The sequence below is a fragment of the Peromyscus maniculatus genome, chromosome 23 (genome assembly GCF_049852395.1).
Source record: "Peromyscus maniculatus bairdii isolate BWxNUB_F1_BW_parent chromosome 23, HU_Pman_BW_mat_3.1, whole genome shotgun sequence".
Taxonomy (NCBI): Eukaryota; Metazoa; Chordata; class Mammalia; order Rodentia; family Cricetidae; genus Peromyscus; species Peromyscus maniculatus.
This window is the reverse complement of record NC_134874.1, coordinates 27,768,351-27,795,498: the sequence shown is the minus strand read 5'-3', so window position 1 is coordinate 27,795,498 and position 27,148 is coordinate 27,768,351. Positions and strand designations below refer to the sequence as shown.

General features: G+C 55.1%; 1 protein-coding gene and 1 non-coding gene across 4 annotated transcripts; one reads left to right on the top strand and one right to left on the bottom strand.

Moving 5' to 3' along the window:
- Positions 1-222: 222 nt before the first annotated feature.
- Positions 223-25,961, bottom strand: Rasa4b (RAS p21 protein activator 4B). 3 transcript variants are annotated; one of them, XM_006971269.4, is made up of 21 exons: positions 25,729-25,961; positions 20,596-20,652; positions 19,116-19,229; positions 18,640-18,701; positions 17,276-17,405; positions 15,713-15,794; positions 14,731-14,862; positions 12,244-12,335; positions 9,807-9,924; positions 9,421-9,571; positions 9,105-9,169; positions 8,719-8,831; positions 8,372-8,564; positions 8,121-8,258; positions 7,273-7,417; positions 6,606-6,775; positions 5,949-6,086; positions 4,642-4,777; positions 2,734-2,854; positions 811-872; positions 223-689 (listed from the first exon to the last, which is right to left on the bottom strand). In XM_006971269.4, exons 1-21 carry the CDS (start codon positions 25,938-25,940, stop codon positions 568-570), a joined length of 2,553 nt encoding a protein of 850 aa, XP_006971331.2. In that variant the 5' UTR covers positions 25,941-25,961; the 3' UTR covers positions 223-567. The 3 variants fall into 3 exon arrangements, with proteins under 3 accessions (XP_006971331.2, XP_042123795.1, XP_042123794.1); XM_042267861.2 differs by having other exon boundaries at positions 25,712-25,841; XM_042267860.2 differs by lacking the exons at positions 8,372-8,564; positions 8,719-8,831 and having other exon boundaries at positions 25,729-25,950.
- Positions 15,115-15,280, top strand: LOC121825539 (U12 minor spliceosomal RNA). Its single transcript, XR_006067868.1, has one exon. It is a non-coding gene; the product is annotated as a U12 minor spliceosomal RNA (small nuclear RNA).
- Positions 25,962-27,148: the final 1,187 nt, after the last annotated feature.

Below are 27,148 nucleotides of genomic sequence, written 5' to 3'. Positions count from 1 at the left end.
GGGTGGAAAGAGCCATCAGGCTCCCAGAATGGAGGGGTGTGGAGTATTGGAACGGCAGTTAGGAGTTTAGACAGGCATGGCCCTAGGTAATAGGGAACAGAAAACAAGAGAAGGAACCGCAGAGAGGCCATGCTGGTGACCCCAGACCTCGGTCAAACCCCGAGTCCCATCAGGGGTCCCCTGGATTTGCTTTCTCTGGACCTCATTCCAACACCTCAGAGCCTCAGCAGTCACGGCAGGTTTATTAATGACAGAGCGCCGTGACAGCCGACCTAGCGGGACAGAAGGAGGCAGGGGTGATGTGACTGATGGCTGGCAAGTGAAAGCGGACAACCTGGCCTCCTGGGTTCCAAGCTTCCAAGGGTTGGGTCTGGCCTGGGTGAAGAATCTGGGCCACGAGGACTACAGAGCAGTCGGGTCTCCCAAAGAAGCAGGTGCCACCATGGTCCCCCACAGACAGGGAGAAGACCGCGTTGGGCTACAGCCCTCCCCAGAAGAGATGGCTGCGACAAGGATCCTGAGCGTGTCAGGGGTCTCCAAACGCCTTTCGGGGCCTCGGTGTAGACCTCACGTCTGTAGCTCTAGCAGGTGATGGGGTTCTCTGGGTGGTGGGCCTGCCAGGCTGGAGCTGTGGGCTTCTCGGAGGTCTTGGAGCACACGAAGCAGCTGGGCCAGCGGCTCCTGGGGAGCTAGATGCAGAAACATTGTGGGGAGGGCGGGGAGGGCTTCAGAGGTCACACAGCCCCCACCCATGTGTCCCTGGAGGCAGCTGAGGCCACCAAACCTGAGTCCCAGATAGGAGGGGCCTACCTCCACCACGGCCTGTGGGTGACTTTGCTTCTGCTTTTCCACACAGCAGCTGGTGCTTCTCCCTGCAGAGGAAGGCCCAGTGAGGACCAGCAGCCACACCTACCTTGCTGGGAAGGCTAGAGATGTCACGTGGGCTCCCTGAACTGGAAGTGGGGTACAGGCGGATGCCTTCAGGCCACAAGGAATAAACATGGGCCCGGCTTTCACTTTTCCCCCACCCCACCCTTCAAATATGGAGAAGCCGGAAGCCCCCCAATACCCCCCCCCTTCAGAACTGTTCTCACCATACCACCAAGCCTGACCTTGCAATTGCAACGCTCCTATCTAGGGGTACAGGTGTGAGAACCATGCCTGGCCAGAAGGCCAATGGCAAGCCAAGCCTAACTGTCCCTCTGGTTCTGCAGGGCCTATGGGAAATCAGCCAATTGGGCCCCGAAGTTCCGACCTGCCAGCAGGTTATAGGAGGAATTTAGGGGTGGGGCTGGAAAGACAGAACCCAATCTTATTTGAGCTGGACACTCCCTTATCATTTTGATGTATTTTTTTAATTGTCCTTGTTTTTTGTGGATTTTGTTTTTGAAAGGGGGTCTCACTAAGTAGACCATGCGTGAAATCCCTCTACCTTTCCAGGGCTGGGATTAAAAGCATGTGCCACCACACTTAGCTGTTTCCGTTTCTGAGATGGGGTCTTATGGGGCCCAGGCTGGTCTTAAACTCACTATGTAGCAGAGAAAAACCTTGAACTGCTCATCCTCCTGCTTCCGGCTCCGGAAGGCTGGGATTATAGGCAGAGCACTGTGCCCAGCTCAGCTTGTCTGGTTTTTGTTTTTGAGACAGGGCTGTCCTGGAACTGGCTCTGTAGAACCAGATTAGCCTTGAACTCCAAGATCCACATGCCTTTGCCTCCCAAGTTAAAGGCATGCACCATCATGCCCAGCTTTTTAAAAAAATTCAAAAACTTATTATTTTATACATATAAGTGTTTGTATGAATGTGCATGTCTGTCACCACATGCATGCCGGGTACCCACAGAGCCACAGAGGCCAGGAGAGGGTGTCAGACCCTCCTGGAACTGGAGTCACAGGCGGTTATGAGCTATCGGGTCAATGCTCTTAACTGCTCAGCCATCTCTCCTGCCTAGGGTTTTTGGGGTTTTTTTTCCCCCTTGTTTTTTGTTTTTTCAAGACAGGGTTTCTCTGTGTAGCTTTGGAATCTATCCTGGAACTCTCTCAGTAGACCAGGCTGGCCTCGAATTTACAGAGATCCACCTACCTCTGCCTCCCAAATGCTGGGATTAAAGGCATGCACACCATACTTGTATAAAAGTAAATTTTTTTTTAATTAAAGAAATTAGGCCGGGCGGCAGTGGTACACACCTTTAATCCCAGCACTCAGGAGGCAGAGCCAGGTGGATCTCTGTGAGTTGGAGGCCAGCCTGGTCTACAGAGCGAGATCCAGGACAGACACCAAAACTATACAGAGAAATCCTATCTCGAAAAAAAAACAAAAAAGAAAGGAAGGAAGGAAGGAGGGAGGGAGGGAGGGAGGGAGGGAGGGAGGGAGGGAGGGAGGGAGGGAGGAAAGAAAGAAAGAAAGAAAGAAAGAAAGAAAGAAAGAAAGAAAGAAAGAAAGAAAGAAAGAAAGAAAGAAAGAAAGAAAAGAAAAAGGAAAAAAAACACCTGAAACCGGAGAAAGTGGTCAGCACTCGAGGAATAACACCCAAGGCTGTCATTTGGCCTCTACACACACGTGCACACCCACCCAGGCAGAAACACAAACACGGAATCAAAGGCTAACACGGAAAACCGAAACAAAAGGCAGGAGCGGCCGTTGCTTAGCAACCCTCAGGTCCAGTCAGGGTGGCAGCCCTCGGGCTGACACACTCCCCGGACCATGCAGCTGCCTCTCCATGAGCCTCCTCACCGAAGTGCATCCTCCACGCCTAACAGGTGTCTGTAGATGAGCTGTGCCTCAAGGTCATGGTCCAGTGGGTCATTCCATTCCTGCAGGGTCACCCGAGAGTGGGTCTTGTCACAGCCCCGATCTGGAGGCAGAAACAGGGCAGAGTTACAATAGAAATACCATGCCCACCTTCCTGCTAGTATAGGAAGGGGGACATTGAGGCTGGGAGGGAGAGAAGGATTGATGAAGGGCCCCTGGGGTGGTGAGACGCCCTGGTTCTGCCTGTCACTGCCCACACTTTCGGTTACTGCAGATCATCTTGGCTTCAACTTGGTGTTCACTCTGAAGTGTGAGTGTCCTGTGGCATTCAGATCAGGGGAGCTGGTAGCTTTCTGGAAGGTCTGTCTGGAGGCCGCCCTGAACTGCATGATCACGTTAGGGCGGGCCCGAGCTTCCTGCTCCCTGCCAGCTCAGCCTCCTTTGACCACTCACCTGCCCACTGTAAGCCTCAGTTGTCCACTGTGGGCATGACTTAGCAGTAGAGCCCCTGCCTAGAATCCCCCAGTGAGGGGCTGGGGTGTGGCTCAGTGGTAGAGCCCCTGCCTAGAATCCCCCAGTGAGGGGCTGGGGTGTGGCTCAGTGGTAGAGCACCTGCCTAGAATCCCCCAGTGAGGGGCTGGGGTGTGGCTCAGTGGCAGAGCCCCTGCCTAGAATCCCCCAGTGAGGGGCTGGGGTGTGGCTCAGTGGTAGAGCCCCTGCCTAGAATCCCCCAGTGAGGGGCTGGGGTGTGGCTCAGTGGTAGAGCACCTGCCTAGGATCCCCCAGTGAGGGGCTGGAGTGTGACTCAGTGGTGGAGCACCTGCCTAGAATCCCCCAGTGAGGGGCTGGGGTGTGGCTCAGTGGTAGAGTGCTCACCTAGCATGTTTGTGAGCCTGCGTTCCATGTGTAGCAACATGTACATACGTGCACATGCGTGTGCACACTAACTCTCAGGTTCTTCCCAGTAAAATGGGATCTCCAGTTATCTCACGGGCCACAGTGAGCCCCACATCAGCTTTAATGAGGAAACTGCCTCGATGGTCACAAAGCCATCAGTCCAAAGCCAGGGCAGAGTGGGTGCAGTCAGTGCATGGGGGTGGATGGCTTTTCCTATGCCAGGCTCTGGAGGCTGAGGCCTGGAGGGTAGAGGGTCCAAGTCTTCCGTTACCTCTGTGAGTGGGGAAGGTCTTGGGATTTCCTGAATTGATGGACACGTGTCACATGACTATAATACCAGAACTCGGGAGGGCTGGAGAGATAATGGCGCCGCAGTCCAGACCACTGGCTGCTCTTCCAGAGAATCAGGGTTTGATTCCCAACACCCACATGGCGGCTCACAATTGTCCAGTTCTAGGGGACCCAACAAACTTCGGACCTCTACAGGCTCCTCCTCACACACACATGGCACTCACCCAGATACACATGTATATACATAAATACAGTAAATATTAAAAATAAATATAAATCTTTAAAAAGGGAGAGAGATACTAAGTTTTCAGGCATTGTTAGAATATCCAATAAACTTACTTTGCATGGCATTTACCAAAGCACCTGATCACAGATCTTTCTCTCCCCAGGGCATCTGCAAGGCTGGTTTTCCTTGGGCAGCTTTGCCATGGGTAAGCATGTGGCTTTCCAGCCAGGCTGGCAGAGCAGGTGTCAAGAAGCCTGCCGGGCGGCGGTGGCGCACGTCTTTAATCCCAGCACTCGGGAGGCAGAGCCAGGCGGATCTCTGTGAGTTCGAGGCCAGCCTGGTCTACAGAGCGAGATCCAGGACAGGCATAAAAACTACACAGAGAAACCCTGTCTTGCGGGGGGGAGAGGAGCCCTCTCCCAGCCTACGACCGCTTGGGACAGATGCAGAGCAGGGACCCCGGCCAGCACTCCCACCTGTCCTGTCCTTCTGGTGACAGCAGCTCCACTTGTCCCCGCGGAAGATGCCAGGGTGGTAGGATCCCAGGAGGGCAGCGTTGTTGATGCTCACTTTACGCAGTGCGGACAGCCACTGGTTCAGCTCGTTCACACACTGCAGGGACAGCATCAGAAGTCTACCTCCTTCCCCACAGGTGGACACCCTCTTCCGAGCCCCCTCCCCAGCCCCTCACAGGCACCCTACTTGATAAATTCAAACTAGAGCAATCTGGGAAGAGGGAAGTCAAAAGGGGAACTGTCTCCATCAGATTAACCTGTAGGGAAGCCTGTGGGGCATTTTGATTGATGGGCCTGACCCACCCACTGTGGATGGTGCCAACCATGTGTAGCTGGACCTAGGGTGTATAAGGAAGCAGGCTGAGTAAACCAGGAGAAGCAAGCCAATAAACAGCATTTCTCCATGGGCTCTGCTTCAGTTCCTGCCTCCAGGCTTCTGTCCTGGAATCCTGCCTGGCTTCCCCTGATGATGGACTGTCACCTGAAGTCAAGTAAACCCTGTCCTCCCCAAGCTGCTGTTGGTCACAGTCTTTATCACAGCAACAGAAACCTAACTAAGACACAAACCTTCAGCCCCACACTGGGGGATTCTAGGCAGGGGCTCTACCACTGAGCCACACCCCAGCCCCTCAATGGGGGATTCTAGGCAGGTGCTCTACCACTGAGCCACACCCCAGCCCCTCACTGGGGAGTTCTAGGAAGGTGCTCTATTGCTTGAATCATGCCCCCCTCCCCAGAACACTACTTGACATTTTGTTTTGTTTTTCGAGACAGGGTTTCTCTGTGTGGTTTTGGTGCCTGTCCTGGATCTCGCTCTGTAGACCAGGCTGGCCTCGAACTCACAGAGATCCGCCTGGCTCTGCCTCCTGAGTGCTGGGACTAAAGGCGTGTGCCACCACCGCCCGGCATCACTTGACATTTTTAATATTTACTCTTGGGAACTAAGGCATTGAGTTCTAGGCTTGCCTGACCTACAGTGAGCCTAATAAACAAACAAACAAACAAACAAATAAATAAATCCAGACCAGAAAAGGGAAAGGCAAGCTCTGAGTCACAGGGACCCGACTATCTACTCATCTAGTCAACACATACTTTCATATAGAGCCCCATAGGCAAACATGGACCAATGCATCTGGGCATGAGACCCCAGGGCAATATACACACACAGCCTGAAGTACCTACTGTGGCCGATAGGGGGACTCAGTCCACGTTCCACACCCAGGGCACTGCTGCAGCCCCCTCCCCAGCGCGCCCTCCCCAGGCCACACCTTGCACTGCAGGTAGACAGTCTGGGCGCGGCCAACGTCATCTGCATAGATGACCTGCATGACGTGGGAGCTGCCGAAGCTCTTTTCCTCCACCTTCTCCGCAGCCCGGATGCTGGCGAGCTTGATGAAGGTGCTTTTCTGGGGCAGCCAGAAAAAAGGAGGCTGAGGGGGCCCGGCAAAGCAAGGCCTCCCCATCCCCTTCGGCAAGAGGCATTAGGCTTACGGTAAGGGATCTGAATAACTCATGGCTCCCGGAAGTTCCCAGGGGCCTGCTCTGTGAAGCGACCCCAGATAGAGACAAGCACAGGTTTGATTGTGACCAAACCCCAAACCCCTGGGAGGGGAGTCCATGAATGGGAGGGGTGCTGAGCATCAGGCTTACATCCTGACACCCCTTCTCCGGGTGTCTTTAGGGTTTGCATCCAGGAAGGCTGCAGAAAGGGCGGTATGCTAAAGTACCATACTCATAAGCACTCTGTGCAATAAGCTCTAGTTCTATTTGTTTTGTTTTGAGACAGGGTCTCAAGCAGCCCAGGCTGGCTTTGAACAGTCTGTGAAGTTGGGGCTGATCTCGAACTCCTGATCTCCCTGCTCCCACCTCCCAGTTGCTGGGATGATGACGTTGCACCATCCTAGACAGCCTCCCTCCTCACCCACCTTGGAGCTGGGTGTCTTGGCGAAGCTGAGGGCTTCAGTGGTGAGGGAGAAGTAGAGTTTCTTGAACGAGGAGGACGCAAGAGGGCCTTTGCCTTTGGTCCTGTGGATGAAGAGCGGTCCCTCCTTCACGGGCGGTGCCTGCGAGTTCAAGGCCCGCTGCAGGTCCAGCTCTGAGAGTGGGCAAGAAAACAGTGGAAGGAGGGAGCCTCGCGAGCAAAGGGGGCGGGGAGATTAGGGGAGGAGCTAAGACCGACCCCAGAAGAGTCAAGCTGGGGGAGGAGCGAAGGCGATCCGGATGCTGTGACCAGCGGTGGGCGGGGCCGTGGGTAAAAAGGGCTGGGGATGAGACACCGCCCAGGGAGTGTTTGCGTAGCATGGACAAGGTCCTGGGTTCTATCGCCAGCACCAGGCGATAAAACCGGGCTGGGTGGCACACGCCTGTAATCTCAGCCCTTGGGAGGTGGAGGGAAGAGGTTCGTAAGGGTTTAAGGTTATCCTTGGCGGCGGGTTTGCAGCCAGCCTTGGGTTACATGGGACCCGGTCTAAAACAAACCAAGGAAAAAGGTGGGGTGGGAAGAGAGAGCGAACTGGCTTCGTGTCGGTAGGCGGGGTCAAGTGGTAACCCTGCACACAGGCCTGGGGCGTGACACCGTGGGGACGTCCTTACCTTCCTTCTCCTCTATGTCCACGAGCTTAGTAATGAAGTCCTTCAGGTGCACCACGCCCTGGCGCACAGCGGGCTGTAGCGGCTCCATCCACGCCTCTTTGGCCCTGGAGACCGGCGCGTCCATATTGCCTACGTTCTGGACTACCTAGGGATGACAGCCAAGGACGACAGAGCTTTGGGGAGTCAAGGGTTCTTCCATGGCTGCCGACCTCAACCTGGCAGCAGAGATGGAAGCTGAGGAGGCGGAGGCCTTACCTTGGTCCTGTGTGTGTGTGTGGGTGGATCAGGGAGGCATGGACTGCGGCATTTTGAGACTTTGGGCACCTGGTAACTCGGAACCAACCTTTCTGCTTTGGTCTGCAGGTCTGCTTAATTTTATTATCATGGTGTGTGTGTTGGGGTGTGCCTGGGTTTGTGTGGAAGTCAGCTGGTGACTTGCGGGAGTTGGTTCTCTCCTTCCATCATGCGGGCTCCAAGCATGGAACTCAGGCCATCAGGCTTGGCAGCAAGCACCCTCACCTACCGAGCCACCTCGGGGGCCCTGCAAGTCTCATCCTAACATCAGACTGCTGCAGCGCTGGCGGATACACGGAGGCCTGGGGATAACCCTGCTTTGGAAGATCCCAGTTCACTAGACAGGCTCTGGGAATCTGTCTCCTCGTGCCTATGGATGGGGCTCTCAAGAGGTGGTCACAGGAACGCTTTGTAAACTCTGAAGTGCAGTGCCATAGAGTATCAGTGGCCGGGCTGCAAGGCCTTCCTAGTGCCAACTGGTGTAACACTGCGGAGCAGGCCAGGGTCCTTTTGCAGCCTAACTGGCCTCCCCACCCCAGCCTGCAGGTCCACACCTTGGCCAGCAGAAGCAGCGTGCGGCTGGTGCGGGCGTCTGCATGCCGCTCTCGCAGGTGGAAGAGCTTGGGCGACATGATGGCAGGGGAGAAGAAGCGCAGGCACAGGAAGCTAGTGACAGCGATGAAGGGTACGTTCTGGAAGAGAGTAGAGAGACTGGTCTAGCAGCCCGGCTGTCTTCCAGGACCTACATCCCCGCAGGATGCCCTTTCTCTCTCGCTGCCTTCGGCTCTGCCGACAGGGGGCGCACCTGATGCTGGGCGCTAGGGAAGCGCTCCCGCACGCGCCGGAACAATTGCCGGAAAGTGGCGCGGACCACAGCGGGGCACGCGCGAACCGAGCGGCATATGGCGCTCAGCAGCGCCACCAAGTGGGCACGCAGCGTCTGTGCGCTCTGCTCCAACACCTCAGCCTCCGTCTGTGGGCGGTGCAGCCCAGAGCACCTGTATGGGCAGGAGTTAACCAACGGTGCCGTCATGGTCAGCACTCGTGAAAATGTGGCGGCAGGGGGTCCCCTCAGACATCAGACACAGAGAGAAAGAACAGGTGAACCCAGGCAGAAGGAACCAGAAGCTTCCGCGAGTACCCTGGCCTCACCCTACATCCTTAACTTCCACTTTGCTTGGGTCCAGCTCCACGTACTTCTTCTCCTCGAACACTCTATCAATGATGGGGCCCAGGATGCCATGCAGATAGCGCATCCCTGCCACCTGGGGGCCACCAGAAACCACACTAGTTAACCATCCCGGGTACCATCTGACTGGAGTATTGACTCGACTTTGGGCCAGATGCACAATTAGAGAGTACTTCTCCACTGAATGTGTGTCTATAGGCATCGCATGCATGAATAAATGCATGTATAGATGACTTAATACATGGATGATGGAAATGTCTGGCCTTCAAGGGCCCTAGACACGGACAGAACTACCTTCTGTGGATCTGAGGGTCTTCATTCTCTAAGATGGCCATGCAACCAACCTCACCTTCAGGAAAGACTCCATGGATTTTGAGGCCAGAGAATTGCTCCGGAAGAGGGTGTTGGCCTCACCTGCAAGAATAAGTTCTAGTGGGCGGGGAGCTGGGACGAGGCCATGGAGGCAGGAGGAAAAGGGACCTCTGGGATGGAGGCTCGAAGTGGCCCCTCAGTAAATGCCCTTCTCAACATTTCCCACTTGCCTCCACCTGGACCACTTCTTCTTTTTAGGGAGGGGGCAGCCTCATTTCCATTTTAGAGGGGCCCATCAATATGCTAAAGAGGGCCGCTCCACCCTGCCTAGGGCAAGTCCTCTCAGGCCTCACTGGTTCGTCCCAGCTCCAGCTGAAAGAGCAGGTCCAGAAAGTCCTTGGCCAGACCCTGCCCCAGAAAGAGCTTGAGCAGGGTGGTGGCCACTTCCTGTCGACACTCAGCATTGGTTGTCTCCTCGATAACAGGAATCAGCTGCCCTGGACCCTGCAGAAAGTGGCAGAAAGGCGGGGCTCAAACCCACCAGGGAACACGAACCTTCCCAGGGTTAAGACCTCAGAGCATCATGGGAAGGTCGTTTGGGGTTGAGCAGGGTTCTCTGGACATTGGTTAGCGCCTTCCCAGCCCCAGGAGCCAGTCTGTTGCTCTGCAGAATGGGTTCAGGACAGGCGAACTGCTCCACTAACCATGGAAGCTCCCAGTTCCCTCAGGGCCTCCTTACCTGGGTGCCCAGCTTCACCTCCTGGCACAGCAGTTGTATGAGAGGCTGGTAGCAGATGGACGGCAGCACTGTCTCATCCCGCAGCCGCACCTCCAACTGTAAGGAGCCCAGGTTGCCCCTGGAACGGGCAGTCTGTGATCGCTCCACCAGGGACCCAGTTTCCCTGGGCCACACCCACTTTTGAAGGCTCAGGCTTTTTCCCTTTGTTTACATCCATCAGCTGCCCTGCAAACCCCTCCCCGCAGCTTTGCCTTTCTGTGCCCCTGTCTGGAAGACGCTTCTTGCCTTATTACCCTGGTTACTTCAAAGCCTACTTCTTTCATGCCTCCTAACTCCAAAAGACCACGGAAGTCCACTTGGGTATACCAAGCTCTCACATTCCAAATCTATCAATTCCTAAACACTACCACATCACCCACATGCTTTACCCAGGAAGCAAGTGGTTAACCTACCAGAGAAATTCAGACTCAGGTAAGTTAGGTAACACACTGTAGTAAATCTAACCACCAAAATTCCGTACTGTGACTCTTCTTGGAAAGGACACTGACTAAGGCTTAATGTTCTTTATGGCTCCCACTACCCTCTCCATAGAGTACATGGAGGAAGCCACACTGCCCAGCATACACCCCATTGCTGAAGCCATCAAGACTGCCCTAGACTGCTTCTAGGCAAATGCCTTGGGCTGGACACACCCCTGGCCATCTGCCCAGGCCCTGAGAAAGGTACAGATGAGGGATATGGGACTTTCTTCAGGGATCCAAAGCTGAACCAGCCAAGAGGTATGAGGTAGACAAAAACAAGCCAAAGACATTTCTAGATGAGGCCACCAGATTGAGCAGGATAAACATACAAGATACCAACTTAAATTAGTGAATTTTTAGTATCAGTATGGCTTGAAAGAAGACACTGCCTAGCCTTCTTTCTTCTTGAGATTCAAGCTAGCCTGAAACTCAGCATCCTCCTGCCTCAGCTTCCTAAATGCTTGGATTACAAGTGTGAACCACTTCACCTGGCTTGCAATTTTTTTTTTAGTTTTTTTTCTTTCAGTTTTTCGAGACAAGGTTTCTCTGTAGCCATGGCTGTCCTGGCACTCACTTTAGAGACCAGAATGGCCTCAAACTCACAGAAATCTACTTGCCTTTGCCTCCTGAGTGCTGGGATTAAAGGTGTGCACCTCCACACTCAATAGTGGTTTGCATTCTTTTTTTAAAGATTTATTTATGTATTTATGTATTTATGTATGTATGTATGTATGTATGTATGTATTTATTTATTTATTTATTATGTATACAGTGTTCTGCCTGCATGTGTCCTTACAGGCTAGAAGAGGGCACCAGATCTCCTTACAGGTGGTTGTGAGGCACCATGTGGTTACTGGGAAATTGAACTCAGGACCTCTGGAAGAGCAATCAGTGCTCTTCACCACTGAGCCATCTCTCCAGCCCCGTGGTTTGCATTCTTATATTAAAAAAATATCCATCAAGGCTCAGATGGAGCTCAGTAGTAGAGTACTTATTTGCCTAGTACAATAAATCCTTGAGTTTGCTCCCCAGTGTGGCACTGGTGAAGGCCAGCCTGGGCTACATGAAACCCTATCTCAAAAAGAACTATTTATTTGAAATTTAGTTTTAAGATAGGGTCCAGCCGGGCGGTGGTGGTGCACGCCTTTAATCCTAGCACTCGGGAGGTAGAGCCAGGCGGATCTCTGTGAGTTCAAGGCCAACCTGGGCTACAGAGTGAGTTCCAGAAAAGGTGCAAAGCTACACAGAGAAACCCTGTCTTGAGGGGGGGATAGGGTCCTTGCTCTATCAACCGTACTGGCCTCCACTTCTAAAACTGCGGTTACAAGTGTGTGTCATTCTGCTTGTCTCCGGGCGCCCCATTTGTGTGCACACTTGCACATGCCACAGCACATGTGCGGGGGTCAGAGGATCACTTGAGAGAGTCCAGGTTACCTGCTGCTGAGCCATCTTGACCACTCAAGGTGTTTTGGTTGTGAACTGAATTTTTATCTTTGTGGTACTGGCAATCAAACCTATGGCCTTGTGTCTATGGGGCAGGCACTCTACAGCTGGTATATCCCCCAACTGTGCCTTGCCTTTCATATGGCAACTCTAATTTTGGAGACTCTTGGGGACGGAGGGTTCAGAGTCATGGCTCTGAGACACTCTCTAGGGACTAGAGATCTGCAAGGAAGCCCTTTAAAGGAAAAGGGTCTGAGGACTTATTCTAGAAAGTGCCAGGACATACAAAACAGGAGGTCCATGCATAACTTTTAGCCCAGGAGAAAAGGATGCATAAAAGCAGAGCAGGAAGGTCCCACCTGAATGAGAAATGTGCTAGAATAGTGGACAAAGTACACTTGAGCTATGGACTCTTGGTCCCCAACCAACCAACCTGTCTCAGCACACGCCCCAGGGCCCAGAGCAGCACTCACTCGCCTCGTCGGCTTTTGGACTGGTCAGGCTGCAGCCGGAACCAACCCTCTTCCTGCTGGGCTGAACACAGTCTCTGGACATTGACCACCACCTAGAGAAAGGTAGATCAGGGCTGGAACACTCAGATCACCTCCTGGTCAAGTACTAACTTTTTTTTCTTTTCTTTTTCTGAAGCTGGAGTTAGAAACCAGGGCCTCATATGTTAGGCAGGGGATCTAACACTGAGCCAAACCCCATCCCCTCACTGGGAGATTCTAGGCAGGTGCTCCACCACTGAGCCACATCCCAGCCCCTCACTGGGGGACTCTAGGCAGGTGCTCTACCACTGAGCCACACCCCAGCCCCTCACTGGGGGATTCTAGGCAGGGGTTCTACCACTGAGCCACACTCCAGCCCCTCACTGGGGGATTCTAGGCAGGGGCTCTACCGCTGAGTCACATCCCAGCCCCTCACTGGGGGATACTAGGCAGGTGTTCTACCACTGAGCCAAACCCCATCCCCTCACTGGGAGATTCTAGGCAGGGGCTCTACCACTGAGCCACACCCCAGCCCCTCACTGGGGGATTCTAGGCAGGTGCTCTACCACTGAGCCACACCCCAGCCCCTCACTGGGGGATTCCAGGCAGGGGCTCTACCACTGAGCCACACCCCAGCCCCTCACTGGGGGATTCTAGGCAGGTGCTCTACCACTGAGCCACACCCCAGCCCCTCACTGGGGGATTCTAGGCAGGTGCTCTACCACTGAGCCACACCCCAGCCCCTCACTGGGGGATTCTAGGCAGGTGCTCTACCACTTAGCCACACCATCAGCCAACAATAACTGTTGTGATGGCTGTTCTTGGTTGTCAACTTGACTACATCTGGAATTAACTAAAACCCAAAAATAGAGGGTACAACTGTGAGGGATTGATTTCTGCTTAATTTGAAGTGGGAAGATCTATTTTTGTTTTTAGTTTTTCGTTTTGTTGGTGTTTTTTTTTATTTTATTTTAAATATTTAATGTATACAGCGTTCTGTCTGCATGTATGTCTGCAGGCCAGAAGAGGGCACCGGATCTCATTACGGATGGTTGTGAGCCACCATATGGTTGCTGGGAATTGAACTCAGGACCTCTGGAAGAACAGCCAGTGATCTTAACCTCTGAGCCATCTCTCAGGCCCTGTTTTTAGTTTTTCAAGACAGAGTTTCTCTGTGTAACTCTGGCTGTCCTGGAACTCACTCTGTAGACCAGGCTGGCCTCAAACTCAGAGATCCACCTGCCTCTGCCTCTGAAGTGCTGGTATTAAAGGAGTATATCATCACTCTTGACTCTTTTCTCTCTTCTCTCTCTCTCTCTCTCTCTCTCTCTCTCTCTCTCTCTCTCTCTCTCTCTCTCTCTCCTCTCCTCCTCCTCCTCCTCCTTCTCTCTCTCTCTCTCTCTCTTTTTTTTTTTTTAGATAGAGTCTCAGGCACTCCAGGAACTACTGATCCTCCTGCCCTCACATCCCAAGTGCTGGAATTGCAGATATGGGCCACCAAGCTTGGCTTGTTAATTTCATTTTTCAAGATAGCATCCCACTATGTAGCCCAAGGTGGCTTCAAATTTGCAGCAATCCTCCTGCCTCAGATCCCTAACCGCTGTGAGTTCCACTATGCCTGGATTACTTTTCATTTTGAGACTGGGTCTGTCTAAGTAGCCCAGGCTGGCCCTAAATTCACTCTGTAGCCCAGGTGGGCCTTGAAATGGAGAGCTTGCCTCAGCCTCCCAAATATCTGGGATGTCAGGCTTGCATCACTTAGGACCGGACTTTAAGAGTTGTTCTCCTAGGGTAGAGGGGCACCTTGAAAGGGTCTCAGAGCACCAGAGCTGCTGGCTGGGAGGAATCACAAGTTTACTGCCTGAGAAAGCAGGTGATGTGGCAGGAATCGACACCAGATGCTGCAGGTGGGGGGTGTGGCCTGGGCAGGTGGGGGGTGTGGCCTGGGCAGGTGGGGGGTGTGGCCTGGGCAGGTGGGGGGTGTAGCCTGGGCAGGTTGGGGGGGGGTGTAGCCTGGGCAGGTTGGGGGGGGTGTAGCCTGGGCAGGTGGGGGTGTGTGGCCTGGGCAGGTGGGGGGTGTGGCCTGGGCAGGTGGGGGGGTGTAGCCTGGGCAGGTGGGGGGAGTAGCCTGGGAAGGTGGGGGGTGTAGCCTGGGCAGGTGGGGGGTGTAGCCTGGGCAGGTGGGGGGTGTGGCCTGGGCAGGTGGGGGTGTGGCCTGGGCAGGTGGGGAGTGTGGCCTGGGCAGGTGGGGGGTGTAGCCTGGGCAGGTGGGGGGTGTGGCCTGGGCAGGTGGGGGGTGTGGCCTGGGCAGGTGGGGGGTGTGGTCTGGGCAGGTGGGGGGTGTGGTCTGGGCAGGTGGGGGGGGGTGTAGCCTGGGCAGGTGGGGGGTGTGGCCTGGGCAGGTGGGGGGGGTGTAGCCTGGGCAGGTGGGGGTATAGCCTGTAAGGTGGAGGTGGGGCTGGTACTTACTTTGCCTAGAAAGTCATTCCGGCTAACAAGATCCCAGTCCCAGGCCTCCACAGACAGTGCTTCTGTGGCTCCCTTCTCCAGCTCAAATTCAAATGTCTCGTTCCAGCGTGGGTAGCAGGATTTCTTCACCACCTGCTCCGAAAGGGATAGTGGACTCAGTTCACAGGGCTGTCCAGGGCCAGAGCAGGGTAGTACTGCCCCACACACCTCCCCTGGCTCTGTGCTGGTAAAGGCTTCCAGGCCCAACCGGGAGTGGTGGAACAAGACTGTCACTCCAGCTTGGAGGCCAGAAGGCTGAAAGTTCAAGGCTTGCCTGGGCTACAAAGGGAGTTCAAAGTCAGCCTGGGCAACTCAGTGAGACTCTTGCTTCAAAAATAAAAATGAATATCTTAAACTTATGTGTAAGGAAAACAATAATTCAGGGTGATACTCGAGTCCTTACTGCTAATGTGAGATTAATTTTTGAGTGGGTTAAGTTTGCCCTTAAGGTGACCCCCCTACAAATAAATATGAGAAAAAGGGCTGGGGTGTGGCTTTGTGGTGGAGCCCTTGCCTAGAATCCCCCAGTGAGGGGCTGGGGTGTGGCTCAGTGGTAGAGCACCTGCCTAGAATCCCCCAGTGAGGGGCTGGGGTGTGGCTCAGTGGTAGAGCACCTGCCTAGAATCTCCCAGTGAGGGGCTGGGGTGTGGCTCAGTGGTAGATGTGAGTGTGCCTAAGATGTGAGTCTAGGATTCAATCCTCTGTATTGAAGAACTACTTCGTAAGATATCACACAGTCCACCAAGGGGGAAACTGAGGCCCAGAGTGGACATGGCCTTGTCTAAGGCCGAGACTGCATGGAGAGCCCAGCTCTGGACAGTCTCCCCCAGGCTGCCACCTTCACGACGATGTTCACAGAGATAAGAAAATCAACGGGGAAGTTGCTCCAGAGTTTCCACGTCCCCCAGTCCACCCCATCAGTCAGTTCCCCCGGCGTCCTCACCGAGGTCTCCTGGGTCCGGCCATTGTAGTGCACTCGGACAAAAGGGTCAGATGCGCCATTCCGGTCCTTTGGGGCTAGGTCCCTGGCGTGAGATGGGGAGAGGGGATTACTGCTCCTGCAGATTGGGAGGGCTTGGCTCATTGGGGCTGCATGCTGGCCGCCTGGGCAGCAGCTCCCCTCCCCCACTGTGATCACTCACAGCCCCCTTTGCCCATGGGCCAGTGAGTCTCTGCGGGAAGATTCCTGACTGGTAACTGCAGGAGCGCCACTGTGCCTGACTCTGGCCAAGAGAAGAGAGGGCAAGAATAGCTGGGAACTGTCAGACATAACGCTTCTGTCTCAGCACAGAAGCTGAGGCAGGAGGATCGTGAGTTTGAGGCTAGCCCGAACTACATACGGTCAGCCTGAGATACATAGGAAGACACTATCTCAAAAAGTAGGGGTGGCCATCGTGTCCCCTCTACCAGACTTGCTGAGAGGAGGCTGTGGTGGCCTGGCTGCCGTTCCTGGGGTAAGCGGACAGAGGTGGGTCGTACAGGGAGGGGCACATGTTTCTGTGTTACCCATCCTGATGAGCAGAGATGCGCTTAAGTGACGGCCCCACGGTCCTGAGGTTGGGTACTACGGGCAGCTACGTGCACATGTTTACAACACTGTGCCCAGGCAGCCTGGTGCCAGGCAAGGCTGAGGAGGGTGGATGGAGAGAGGTGGGAGTGGAGCGTGGATGGGAATGGATTGGAGAGGGAAGGCCCCGGGGGCGGGTAGGCTGTGGTTCAGCCATTCCTCAGGGCTCCAGCCCCAGGGCAGAAAATAAAGCTGGGGGCAGCCACAAGAGATCCAAAGTGTCAGTCATGCACCGCACATTCCCTCCGTTTACCAGCAAGACCACTTCCTCCCAAATGGGCTAACTGCCTCAGGGTAAGGGGCAAGGGGCATATTTAGTTTCTTTTGTGGAACTGGCTGGCCAGAGGCTACCCACTGGCCCCAGGGGTAGACTGGAGGAACTGTGCTATCTCACACACAGATACACACACACACACACACACACACACACACACACACACACACACACACACACACTGGAAAGGGAGGAAGGAGGCTGGAGCCAGAAGGGAAGGCACCTCTCATAGAGTGTCTGAGTCACAGCCAGGCCCAGACGGGAGTGGGGACAGAAATTAAAAATACCCTAGGGCTGGGGGACAGCCCTGTCACAGGTGACTCAGGCCCACAGAGCCATTAAGCCCTTGTCCCACCCCCACACCGTCTGGACATACCAACAGTTTTTCCTTTCTGTTCCCATGAGAGACCATAAACACACACATGCTTACACACACACACACACACACACACACACACACACACACGGCAAGTTTATACTGGGGCTGGATAAGGAAGCCTAGACCTAGCATTGGGACACTGGCGTCTAAGCACAGTTCAAGGGTACACACAACCTCTGCTCCCCTACAGGACGATCAGGCCATCTCTTGAGAGCAGGCTTTGGTGGGAGGAGGAAGAGGCTGGGACAATCATGACTGCCACACCCCCTCCCTCAGCCCATCTCACCTGGCCTCAAGCACTGAGCAGCGTAACCGGCTGGCACGGGTCCCCGGCACCACCTCCAGACGCAGGTGGATCTCGCCCTGCACCTCCTCATTGGGGTCCACCTCCACCAGGTGGGTCCAGCCACTGAATCCTGCAGGGCTTCATGTCAGCCAAGGATAGGGCCCAGGCCTCCGCTCCCTTCACCCCACCTGCTCCTCCATTACCCCCTTGAAATCCTCCAGATATTCCCAGTAACAGATGGGGAAACTGATACCCAGGAGCTGAGCAGCAGTTGGAAGTGTGGAAATACTTAGTTGTATGTATTGTGTGGGGCTGTGCTTTTCTGAGCATGCATGCAGGAGCTGGATGTTGGGCATCTTCCTCTGTTATATTTTGAGACAGAACCTCCATTTCAGCTAGGCTGGCCGGCCAGTGAACTCTTGGGATCTGTCTATCTTTCCCTGACAACGCTGGAGTCATAGGCACACGCAGCCATGCCTGGTTTTACTCAGGTCCTGGGGATTTGAACTCAGGTCCTCTTGCTTTCACAAGTGCTCTTCCTCACTAAGTCAACTCCTTATTCCCCTACGTTTTCATTATAAAGCAGGGTCTCGTGTAGCCCAGGCTGGCCTCACTCACACTGTGTATCTGAGAAGGACCTCACACTCCTGATCCTCCCGCCTCCACCTCCTCAATGCTAGGAGTACGGGCACGTACCACCACATTCGTTCTGAGACTGGGACTTGAGTCAGTGGCCCAGGTCCTAGGCCTTCATTGTCATTCTGGGCTTTGATTCCATGCTCCTGACTCATTGGTTGTGGAACCTATCCTCAGTTTTCCCATCTTAAACCATGAGAACAGTGGCTCCCCACAGGCTACCGGAGTGGTAATCTGAAGAGCAGATGTGGGAACTACAAGGGACCCACCAGCAAGGAAATGCAGCGGGAACCCCTGGTCAGCTGAGGCTGCAGCGAGAGGCCACTGGCCCGGCCGCGTCGGGAGGCTCCGTGAGTCAGCAGAGCCTGCCACCCCCTCATCCCCACCCCCTGGCCTCACAGACAGGAACAGGTGTGCCCCGGAAACCATGAGACCAGTCAGAGGCTCGGCTGGCAGTGCCCAACAGACCCAGGAGCTCCAGTGTGCAATCATCTGAAAAGCCCAGAGAGGTCAAGACCTGTCTGAGGTTACACAGCGAGACCTGGGCAGGGCCGAAACCTTCAAAAATGGTGTGCATTCCAGCAATAATCCGAGTGGCCTTGGACCAGCATCAGGCCAATCCCCTTGGGTTTTGGACTCAGGTGGAGGGACCCGGTAGGAAATAGGAGCCGCGTTGAATGGTAGGAGTCAGGTACTAAACAGACCATCGGGGAAGTGGGGCATCTTACCTTTTGGGTGAGAGGCTAGCGTGTCCCTCGTGAGGCAGACCTTTCCAATAACATCATCCCGGCTAAGCGGGGAGAGAGAGTCAGAGCTGAGCTGTGGAACCAGCTTGCCTGGAGCCCAGCAAACTCAACCCTCCAAGCTCAGCCCCCACCCTCCAGGAAGCCAGCAGCTGCAGGACTGCACAACAGAGCAGAGCACAGGACTCCTGTGCAGGCCGTGGATACTCTCAGGGGACATGATGTTTCTGCATGGGAGATCTAAAACACACCAAACTCATGCCCTCAGGGTGCTTCCTCGTTCATGTCACAATGTGCATGCATACGTGTGTGCGCGCGCGGCAAGTCCACGCACAAGCTCAGCCCCGCCTCTTCCCAGGCCCTCTGGACACCCCCACCAGTGGAGTGCACAAAGAATGTAAAGAGGCCAGCACTCAGCAATGGTCACATCCTGGTCCAGCTGCAGAGCAGGGCAAAGTTACCTGAGAGCATCCTCATCCATGACATAGAAGGCTACCGCGTGGAATGTGGGAGGCAAATGCACTTGATACTCCTCACCCCAGAAGGGGCACAGGGTCTTCCACACAGTGGCTGTCCTACAGGAGAAGACCCCTCAACCTCTGGCCAAGCCACCCCCACCTTCTTTGCGTCTGGTACACGGGAATCACATCGGTTGAGGACAGGATGTTTCCTTCCCATCTTCCAGTCTTTGCTGTTGACCTTCTGCCCACCCTGGATAGGGCATGAGCTATTATTGTACATTTGGGGAAACTGACCCCACAGTTGACAGTAGCTGGTCTCCAGCAGTAAGGCAGACGTGGAGTTGCTCCCCACCCCCAAGACCAGAGCTGTCAATCAACTCATGGGGTTCAACAGGGCACATGGTTTCATGGGTGCTGAAGTCACCAGTGGCCCAGACGGACATTCGGGGGGGGGGGCTGCCCCACCCCAACTACTTCTCAGGTAGGTCATGAGGACGCCGGGTTGTCTGCTTCTCTGTCTGTATGGGACAATCAGAGCCACCATGTCCCTCTCCCTGTGTGCTGTCCACGGTTTAGAGCTTAGGCTTGGCTTGCCAGTTGGTGCTAGGGGTCAGTAATGGCTGCACCTGTCCAGGTATGAATCACAACCCAGTAGCTCTGGTCATGAACTTTAGAGGATGGGGTCTGGGTGAAGGACAGGATAGGACCGCAAACACCAGCCCATGGTGCTGGAGTTGTCGAGATTGCTTACTGGGTGCGAGAGCCTGCTGCCCAGACTGACAGCCTGGGACCCACACGGTGGGAAGAGAGAACTAACTCCTGCAAATTGCTCTCTGACCTCCGCCTACGAGCTGTGGCACACTCCCTTCCCTCATCCCTAAACCAATAAAGGAGTGTAAATAAATTTTAAAAAGAAATCAGGGAGTTTGTGGAAGGGCATCCAGAGGAAGCGGCCCTTCTGGGTTGAAGAAGGGATTTATTAGGAATGATCTCTGTCAGAGAGTCTCTCAGAAAGAAGAGGGCACCAAGACAGCCCAAGGAAGTGCTGGGGTAAGCCAGACTTGACTTCCGGTCTGGGTTTGTCAGCTCCTTAGGTGTGCGGCCCTGGGCAAGTTACCCAGTCTGAGCCTTATTTTCTCCATCTGTGAACGGGGATTAATGATACACTATCCATTGTAATGAATCCCAAGGGCTGATAAGGGGTTGGTCGGGAGCCTGGTGGAGACAGTGTCGTAACTGTGTCTCTCTGGTGGTAAAGCTTGCAAAAATGGAACCAGGCAGGGGACAGTTGCTTGCCCACAGGGCGGTAGATAAGGATAGCCTTTGAGTTACAGGTGGGTCTTTCTCAGCGTTCGGAGAGGAGACAGCACCGGAGTCCCAGAGGGATTAGGGACTCCCAGCCTTCATCCACGTCCTCCAGGATGAGCCGGAGGCTGGATGAGGGAGGTCAGCCAGCCCTGGATCAGGAAGGGAGCAGTACCTGATGATGGGTTCATTGTCCACCTTCACGATGCAGTAGGGGTCGCTGCTGCCCGTGCTGCAAGACAGAAGGGCAAGGGACAGGGTTGGCTGGCAGCCAGGTGGGGACCAGGCTGGGTGAGGCCTGAGGGGCGGGGTTGAGGCGGGGCCTAGGGCGGGGACCTTGTCTGGGGGCGGGGCTATGGACGCTGACGGGGTGGGGCCTAGGGCGGGAAATCTGCTGGAGGCGGGACTTACGAGGGGGGCTCAAACAAGTTCTAGCGGGGCCTGGTGGGGGCGATCAGGGAAGGTGCTGGGGACGGAGCACTGCGATGGACCCTTGCTGGAGGGCTTAGGGCACAGGCTGAGGGAAGGCCTGGAGGAGGGCCCGCGGAGGCAAGCCTGATGAGAGAGGAACGACTACGGGGGCGGGGCTGGGGGCGGGGCTTTTGTGCAAAGCTAGGACCTGGGCGCGGCCTATGGGGATGCAAGCGGTGGGACTTGGGAGACCTTTAAAGCAGGGCCCAAAGAGGGAAGCTTGCCGCGGGTGGGGCTGGTGGGAGGCTTGCGAGGGGCGGGACTTGCAGGAAACTTTCTTGGGGCGGGGCTTAGGCAGCTTTAGCTCGGGAATCCTGGCCCTTCCCAGAGCTTATTTCAGGGAAGGGGACAGTGATGACCAGTTACGACACTGGTCTGCCCGAGAAGACTTCCTGAGAAGATAGCGGAGACCTAGGCACTGTCTCCAGGCTGCAGCCCAGGGGCTTCAGAACACGCGGTCCTGGGGTGGGGGCGATGAGGAGGGACCTTCACTGTGGGCTTCCCGGTCCATGATGGGGCCCGCCACTCACTGCTCCTTCCCCATTCCTCGGCTTAGTGCCAAAACAGTCTTAGCAACAAAGGCCAGGCATCTCCCAGCACCTCTATCCTCTGTACCAAAGGCTGTCCCTGCTGCATGAGGCAGCCTTCTCCTGTGACAAAACAAAACAAAGCAAACAAAACAAAACAAAACAAAAAACCTCTCTTTCCTCGGAGACAGAGTAGGGACCCTCTGGGATCCAGCAGGCTATGGCTTCTGCTACACGTCGATCTTCCGCACCCCAGGCTAGGCGGGAGTGCACCTACCCATCACCGGCCTCCCTACAGGGCTGAGCTAGGGTGTGTATTTCTCTTGTTGCTCAGCATTGGACTTGGCCCAAGACAGGGGCCAAGTGTTTATTGAATGAATGAATGAATGAATGAATGAATGAATGGTCGATCCTGAGAAAGGAGGGCTGGAGAAGGCAAGCCCCGGATTTTGCACATATCTATACTGTGGCACTCATGAGGTTATGAGGGTAGTGGGCAAACAGGCAGTGTGTGCAGACCATCCCTGAGGCTTGCCGTTCATAAAAGGGAAGTGCATTTACATGACAGAGGCTAGGGAAAATCCCAGTTTCCACTTCCCAATTCTTTCTTTCTTCCTTTATTCAGATACTGGGGATGGACTGAGGCCCTCCTGGATGTTAGGCGAGGACTCTAAGGCTGAGCCACATTTCCCGGCTGTCACTGGGAGATTCTAATCAAGGACTCTTGCTGCTTAGCCACACCTCCGCCCCTCATTGGGGGATTCTAGGCCACGGCTTTACTGATGAGCCACCTCCCCAGAGACCCTCACTTGGGGATTCTAGGCCAACCCTCTATCTCTAAGCTATATTCCCGGTCACAACTTCCCAACTGTCTGAAGGGGCCCTTAAAGGAAGAAATGTAACTGAGGCCAAGAGCCCCCCTCCCCCCCAAAAAACCCAAACCCCAAAACAAAACAGGAACCGTCAGCCCAGGCTGTTTGGCTTCTGGAAAGTGGGAAGTGTAACATCAGCTCATGGGGTAGCTTCCCTGAGTCGCTGAGACATCATAAGGCTGGTGCACACGGGTCACAGATATTGGTGGTATTTCAGTGGTGGTCCCTATGATCACACAAGTATTCTCTCTCCCAACGAGTCTGTCCTCCTGCATCCTAATTTGCATCACACCAGCCCAAGGCTGTAAGATTCCAGGCTTCAAGCAATCGGGCCCTAAGTGCACCCCAGGAACAGAGCCTCAAAGATCAGTGCCCAGCGAAGGTGACATGGACCTTTTTAGGTTGTATTTTATATCTAAAAAGATTATTTTATTTTATTTTTTTAAAAGATTTATTTATTATTATGTATACAGCATGTATGACTGCAGGCCAGAGGAGGGCGCCAGATCTCATTACAGATGGTTGTGAGCCACCATGTGGTTGCTGGGAATTGAACTCAGGACCTCTGGAGGAGCAGTCAGTGCTCTTAACCTCTGAGCCACCTCTCCAGCCCCCAAAAGATTTTTTTTAAAGTAAGTGTGTGTGTGTGTGTGTGTGTGTGTGTGTGTGTGTGTGTGTGTGTGTGTGTGTGTGTGTTTGGTTATGTGCACATGTGAGTAAAAATGTCAGTGGAATCCAGAAGAGGATGCTGGATCCCTGGTACTGGAGTTTCACGCCCCACATGGGTGCTGGGTACTGAACCCGGGTCCTCTGCAAGGGCAGTAATCGTTCTAAACCACGGAGCCATCTCCAGCCTCTGGGCTGTCTTTCTACTGCTACTGGACCAGAAGGGCGGGAGGAGACAGGGTCAAGAGTGATGGCGGTCCAGGGTAAAGCTGGGCGCAACAGCTGTCCTTGGAGAGCTCCTGGCACCTGTGTGCCCTGACAATCCTCCCCATCCTAGTGAGACCTGGGGAAGCAGCGTCTTCTCTACCAGTCCTTCCTCAAGTCCGTGGCCACTGGCCCAGTCTGGCGACTTGTGGGCCTCTATATTTAGGGCCTTGGCAGTTTCTAGACTGGAAGAGGAAGGAGAGGGCAAACCCCGAAATAGCCGTAGGCTCGTCCCCAGGGCCACAGAGTGTAGGAGCCAGTGGGGCACTGTTCACCACGGGACTCAGCTTTGTGCCCAGCTGACCCAGGTAGCCAGGAATGGAGGGTTGTAGGGAGTGGACAGAGAGACCGGCAGAATCGGAACACTCCTCACGATTGGCAGCTGAAGGATGAATACACGGGGTGGCACGTGTGGCCGCACACTCATATAATGTCATATACCTTGGGAGGTAGAGGCGGGGTGCTGAATTTGAGACCAGCCTGAGATACACGGTGAGGTGTGTATCCCTATGGTACAGGGAGTCAGAGACAATGAGTCACGGTCGCTGCCCTCACACTTGTCAGGGACTGGCAACCTCTGGAGGCTTCTACTAGGTGACCAAAATGTCCAAGGGCAAGAAGGGGGCCTCAGAACCCTTCCCAGAGGCTCCAGGGAAAGCCTCAGATAGGAAGTTTGAGAAAAGCACTGAGGGATAAATAGGAGTTTTCTGGGAGAGAGGGTTTTCTAAAAAGGCATAATGTCAGAGGGTCTCTTAATATTTAAAAACTGGAGAAAGGCCCAAATGCGGGGGTTGGCATTTATGAGATGGCTCAAAAGGCAATTTTCAGGTCAGAGCTGTGTGTGCTCAGCCAGCCGCCAGGCGCAAGCAGGGGAATGATGATCGGGGTGTTAGAGGTGAGTGAGGCAGGCTGGGAAGCAGGGCTTGGAAAGAGACTCCAAAGTCAGGACCCCCAGGATCTGATGGCCCCTCTCCTGGGGGTGGAGACCTCGTCCCGGAGTCCCAGAGCGGTAAGGCCCAGGTAGGCACAGCCCAAGAGCTTTGGAGTCGGGCATCAGGGCCAGCGGCTGGCAGGGATGGGGAGGAGGTGACAGACGGAAGGGGCCGCCCCTCCCAGCAGCCACCAGCCAGAGGAAGGCAAGATGACCTGGTTTACCAGTGCCCAAGGAAGGGAGGGGGGCCTGGGAGTGGGGAGGGCTGGAGGGCCTGGGGGGTTGGCGGGTGGAACCCTTTGTCGGAGCTCATCTGGCCCCCACCCTGGAGACCTAGTTCCAAGTGGCGCCCTTCCTCCCTCTGTGCACAGAAACCCACCTGGAGACGGCCCACCCTCCTCCCTCCCCATTGCCATGGCAACTGCTGAGCTGGCCTCTTCAGACCCAGGGGGCCTTGAACTGGAACCGCTCCTGGCGCTGAGAGGGCCGGGAGAGCCCGCCCGCCCGAGGAGAGCCGCCCGCCCGCCCGAGGAGAGGCGCCCGCCCGCCTCCGCTGCTCCTGGCTTCTCCATGCTCCGCAGCCAGGAACCCACCGGGTACCCGGAGCGAACTTTGAACCCTAGGCCTCTGCCGCGCCCCTTTCTTTGGTTTTAGGATTTCCACTTCTCCCCGATACCAGGATGTCAGACACTAGGCTAACAGAAAGGGAAACCGAGGCTTTGCAAAAACAAGGAGCCGTCCCAGGCTGCATATAAGAAAGCCACGAAGCACATTCTAGGAGCCCCGCAGTTGATCTTGGGAACCTACGGAAAACAGTGCGATAAAGGGGTGCCTGCAAGCTCCCCACATCTGTCCAGGGATTAGAGGAAGCCTTATCAAATATGGCAATGCAGGTGAGGAGCCCTAGATTCAAGACCTTGTTTTTGACACCTTCAGCTAGCACGCCGTGTCTGTGGGCCTCGCTTTTCTAATCTGTAAAATGGACCGAAGAGACATGCCTTGCGGCGAGCGATTAAAAGGGAGGGTGCCCGCAAAGTTCAGGGAGACTCTAAACTCTGCCTCTTTGCATCACTCCTGGCCCCCTGACGGACGGCCTCCCCACTTTTCACGCCTGCTTTCTCTGCCCAAATGAACAGCCAGCAAGTCCAGCGGACGACTCGGGGTTATTATGGGCTCCGGAACTACGGAGAAAGAGCCCTGCCTGGTGTTTAAGGGGCATTCCGCTCCCTCCAGCCACACCCTGGGCAGCTCTCACTACGAAGGCACCCCAGCGCGCCAGCTTCAGCCCTTTAAACCCCCTGGCCCCTGTGAACCTCGGTTCACTGCTTCTCCCAGATCGAGAGACTCCCTCCCCTGTCTCCAGCCGCCCATCTATTGCTGCCCCTCCATCCCAGTCAGGTACGCACAGCTCATCTCACTGTCCCCATTTTTCCCAGCCCGTCCCCCTCCGGGGCTGCACACGCCACACCCTCTCCGCGGCTCCCCCTGGAGGGGGAGGCCCTAAGGACCCCCGCAAAGTGTACAGAAGGGGATCCCAGCAAAGTTGGGGGAGCCACCCACCCCTGTCCGCTGCTCACATGTCCTTGGCAGGCAGATTTTTCCCTTCTACGATGCGGATGGACAACGAGCTGCGCTTGGCCATCGCGGCTCGGCGACGTGGAGGCCGGGCAGGGAGGGATCCGGACGCCTGGGTCCCCTCCCGGGGGCAGCGCGAGTGGCGCGGCTGGCAGCCTGGTGCCGAGGACAGGGAGGGGGCAGAGCTGGAGCGGAGGGATCGCCTCCACTCCATTCACCCCTCCCCGTCCCTCGCGCGAGGGCGGGAAGATACTGCCGGGGAGCACCAATCAGCGGGCTGGCTGTACCTAAAGGGCGTGGCCCCTGCGGCCCGCGTCCCTCGTTGGTCGCCTGGAGCGAGGAGGGGCGGGGCCTGAGAGGAGGCGGAGACCCTGGCGCCAAGAGACGCCTCCGCCTCCTGAATCCCCGGTGGGGCGCGCGAGCCCAGAGCGAGGGCCAGAAGCTATCCGAGGGACCTGAGCCTGTGTTCCGGGACATGCAGTTTTGGGGGAGCGTGCAAAAAGGAGGCGTATACCCACCAGATCGGGATCGCCCTGGCCACCCGAGTCTGCGTGGGATGCGCAGTGTAGCTGCAAATCCATGAATGAATGCGCGCTGGGAAGAACTTAGCTGGCAAAGGCAGTGTTTGGAACAGGCCAGGAAAGATGTGGCGAAGACCTGGGCAGCCGAGAAGTTTGGGGACATTAAGTCTGGAGAATAGGACTGTTTGGGGGGTGTTTTTATGTTGTGCTTTTGTGTATGTTCAGGTGTGCAGGTGCACATGCGTGTGTGAATGTAGAAGTCAACCTCTGATATCATTATTCCTCAAGATCTGTCCACCTTTAAAAAAATTTTTTTTTGGCCGGGCGATGGTGGCGCACGCCTTTAATCCCAGCACTCAGGAGGCAGAGCCAGGAGGATCTCTGTGAGTTCGAGGCCAGCCTGGGCTACCAAGTGAATTCCAGGAAAGGCGCAAAGCTACACAGAGAAACCCTGTCTCGGGGGGAAATTTTTTTTTTTTTTTTGTTTTACATTGGTTGATTGATTGTGGTGGTGTGGCTTGCGTGCCGTGGCCCCAAGTGGAGATCAGAAGACAACCCGCAGGAATCTGATCTCTCCTTCCACCTTATGGGTCTCGAGGATCAAAGAGGATCAAAGCTTGGGTCGTCAGGCTTGGTGCAGTAGCCTTTATCCACTGAGCCATCTTCCTGCCTCACCTTGTCTCTCACTGGCTTGAAACTTGCCCAGGAGTCTAGACTGGCAGGCTATTGAGATCCAAGGATCCACCTGTGTGGATCCAAGATACAAGAGTGTGACACCATCCCCAACGGTCCATTAGTTCTGGGAACTAAACTTGAACCCTCTCCCTAGCCCAAGATCTGGATTCCAGCCCTCCACGCCACCCATAATGGTGACGGAACCTAGGTCCTTGAGTCTACTAGG